Source organism: Sinocyclocheilus grahami, unplaced genomic scaffold (genome assembly GCF_001515645.1).
Source record: "Sinocyclocheilus grahami isolate Dianchi unplaced genomic scaffold, SAMN03320097.WGS_v1.1 scaffold11238.1, whole genome shotgun sequence".
NCBI lineage: Eukaryota > Metazoa > Chordata > Actinopteri > Cypriniformes > Cyprinidae > Sinocyclocheilus > Sinocyclocheilus grahami.
This window is the reverse complement of record NW_015513709.1, coordinates 1-1,337: the sequence shown is the minus strand read 5'-3', so window position 1 is coordinate 1,337 and position 1,337 is coordinate 1. Positions and strand designations below refer to the sequence as shown.

At 41.1% G+C, this 1,337-nt stretch overlaps 1 protein-coding gene across 1 annotated transcript in view; it reads right to left on the bottom strand.

Annotated features, from left to right (window-relative positions):
• LOC107578635 (fasciculation and elongation protein zeta-1-like) overlaps window positions 1-791 on the bottom strand; it is a gene marked incomplete at its 3' end in the record, with an annotated part of 3,896 nt that extends 3,105 nt beyond the window's left edge. The window contains exon 1 of the mRNA XM_016264577.1: window positions 425-791. Within this exon, the coding sequence (XP_016120063.1) occupies window positions 425-741 (317 nt within the window). The remainder of the gene's footprint in view (window positions 1-424) is intronic.
• Between the last annotated feature and the right edge of the window lie 546 nt (window positions 792-1,337).

Sequence of the window (1,337 nt, the reverse complement as noted above, 5' to 3'; positions counted from 1 at the left end):
CTATATTTAGAGCAAGGGATTTTTTTTTTGTCCTATTTTGCGAGAGGCAGATTTGACGGCAGAGAGAGGATGGTGACAGGCTGCCAGCACAGACAAGTCAGGACAAAGAAAAGCACTGAGGCGTATAAAAATTTGCTGAATAATTCACAGCCAAACCGTGGACACACGCACACAGACAGGCGCTGGTGATGGACAAAGGGTGTTTTTATACAATTTGATTGGCAGGCCAGTTGGCAAGGATGTCAGACATGTCCTCACTTTTGGTTGGCAGAGAGACAGCCAACTGGATGGGCATATTCATCAGCACAGTCATAACAGTATCCATGCTACTTTTTTAGTGGTGCAAAAACATGAGACTAATTGCATCAAATTTCATTCCTCTACCTACATGTATTTACTAGAAGTGGAACAGAAAAGATCTTACTCTTCATCTTGAAGCCTCTCCTCGTCCTCCTCGGTGTGCGATTGGTTGCGAACAGGTGCCAGAACTTCTGTCTTGGTGTTGTAATTGTGGAAGCACACGTTCAGCTTCTCGTCAAATTCATTGACGAGGTCCTCCATGGACTTGAAGCTCATCATCTCAGAGAAGTTCTCCAGCTCTGAGAACTCTTCGCGGCACAGTGGGGCCAGAGGAATGATTTTGTGAGGCCGGCAGGCAGGCTGCTCGAATTCAATCTCCTCCATCTTGCAGGGCCGCAGATCCTCGAATTCCTCATCCAGGCACACCAGAGGGGCCTCCATCCTGATGCCCTCTTGATCACACAGTCACGTGGAGGTTATCACTGTAACAATCCCTAATTAAAAATATGGTAATTGTTAATCTGTCATTTTAACATCTCAACTCATCATCTAAAACATAAAATGCGGATTTAAAATGTTGAGTAATTCAGATTTCTCACTTCTCTGAAAATTATGTTATATAACAGTAATGGCTTCTTCAGAGTCAAGAACATTTTGTAAGACTTTTTAACTATGAACATTTAGACTACGAAATAGTTTTTCTCAGATGACATCTTGTTAGAATAATTCCCTTACTTTCCACTTAGAGAGCAGGGAACACGAATGACTGCATTTCGCTCAAGCAGAGTGAAAGTAATTGTGTTTAATTTGCATGGCGGTTGATTCAGCAGAACCTCTGGGATTTTTCCCAATGAATTCTGGGACTGTGAGGCAGCCAAAGTCAACCAGCAATTATAGCCACTGCTAATTCAAATTCACTTTCTCAAACATATGAAAAAATAATAAATGTGGAAATATGTTCATTAGCTTTTTTCTGCAATCATTACTGCCTTATAATCCACTCTATATCAATATATGAACATTTATTTTTAGCAAAT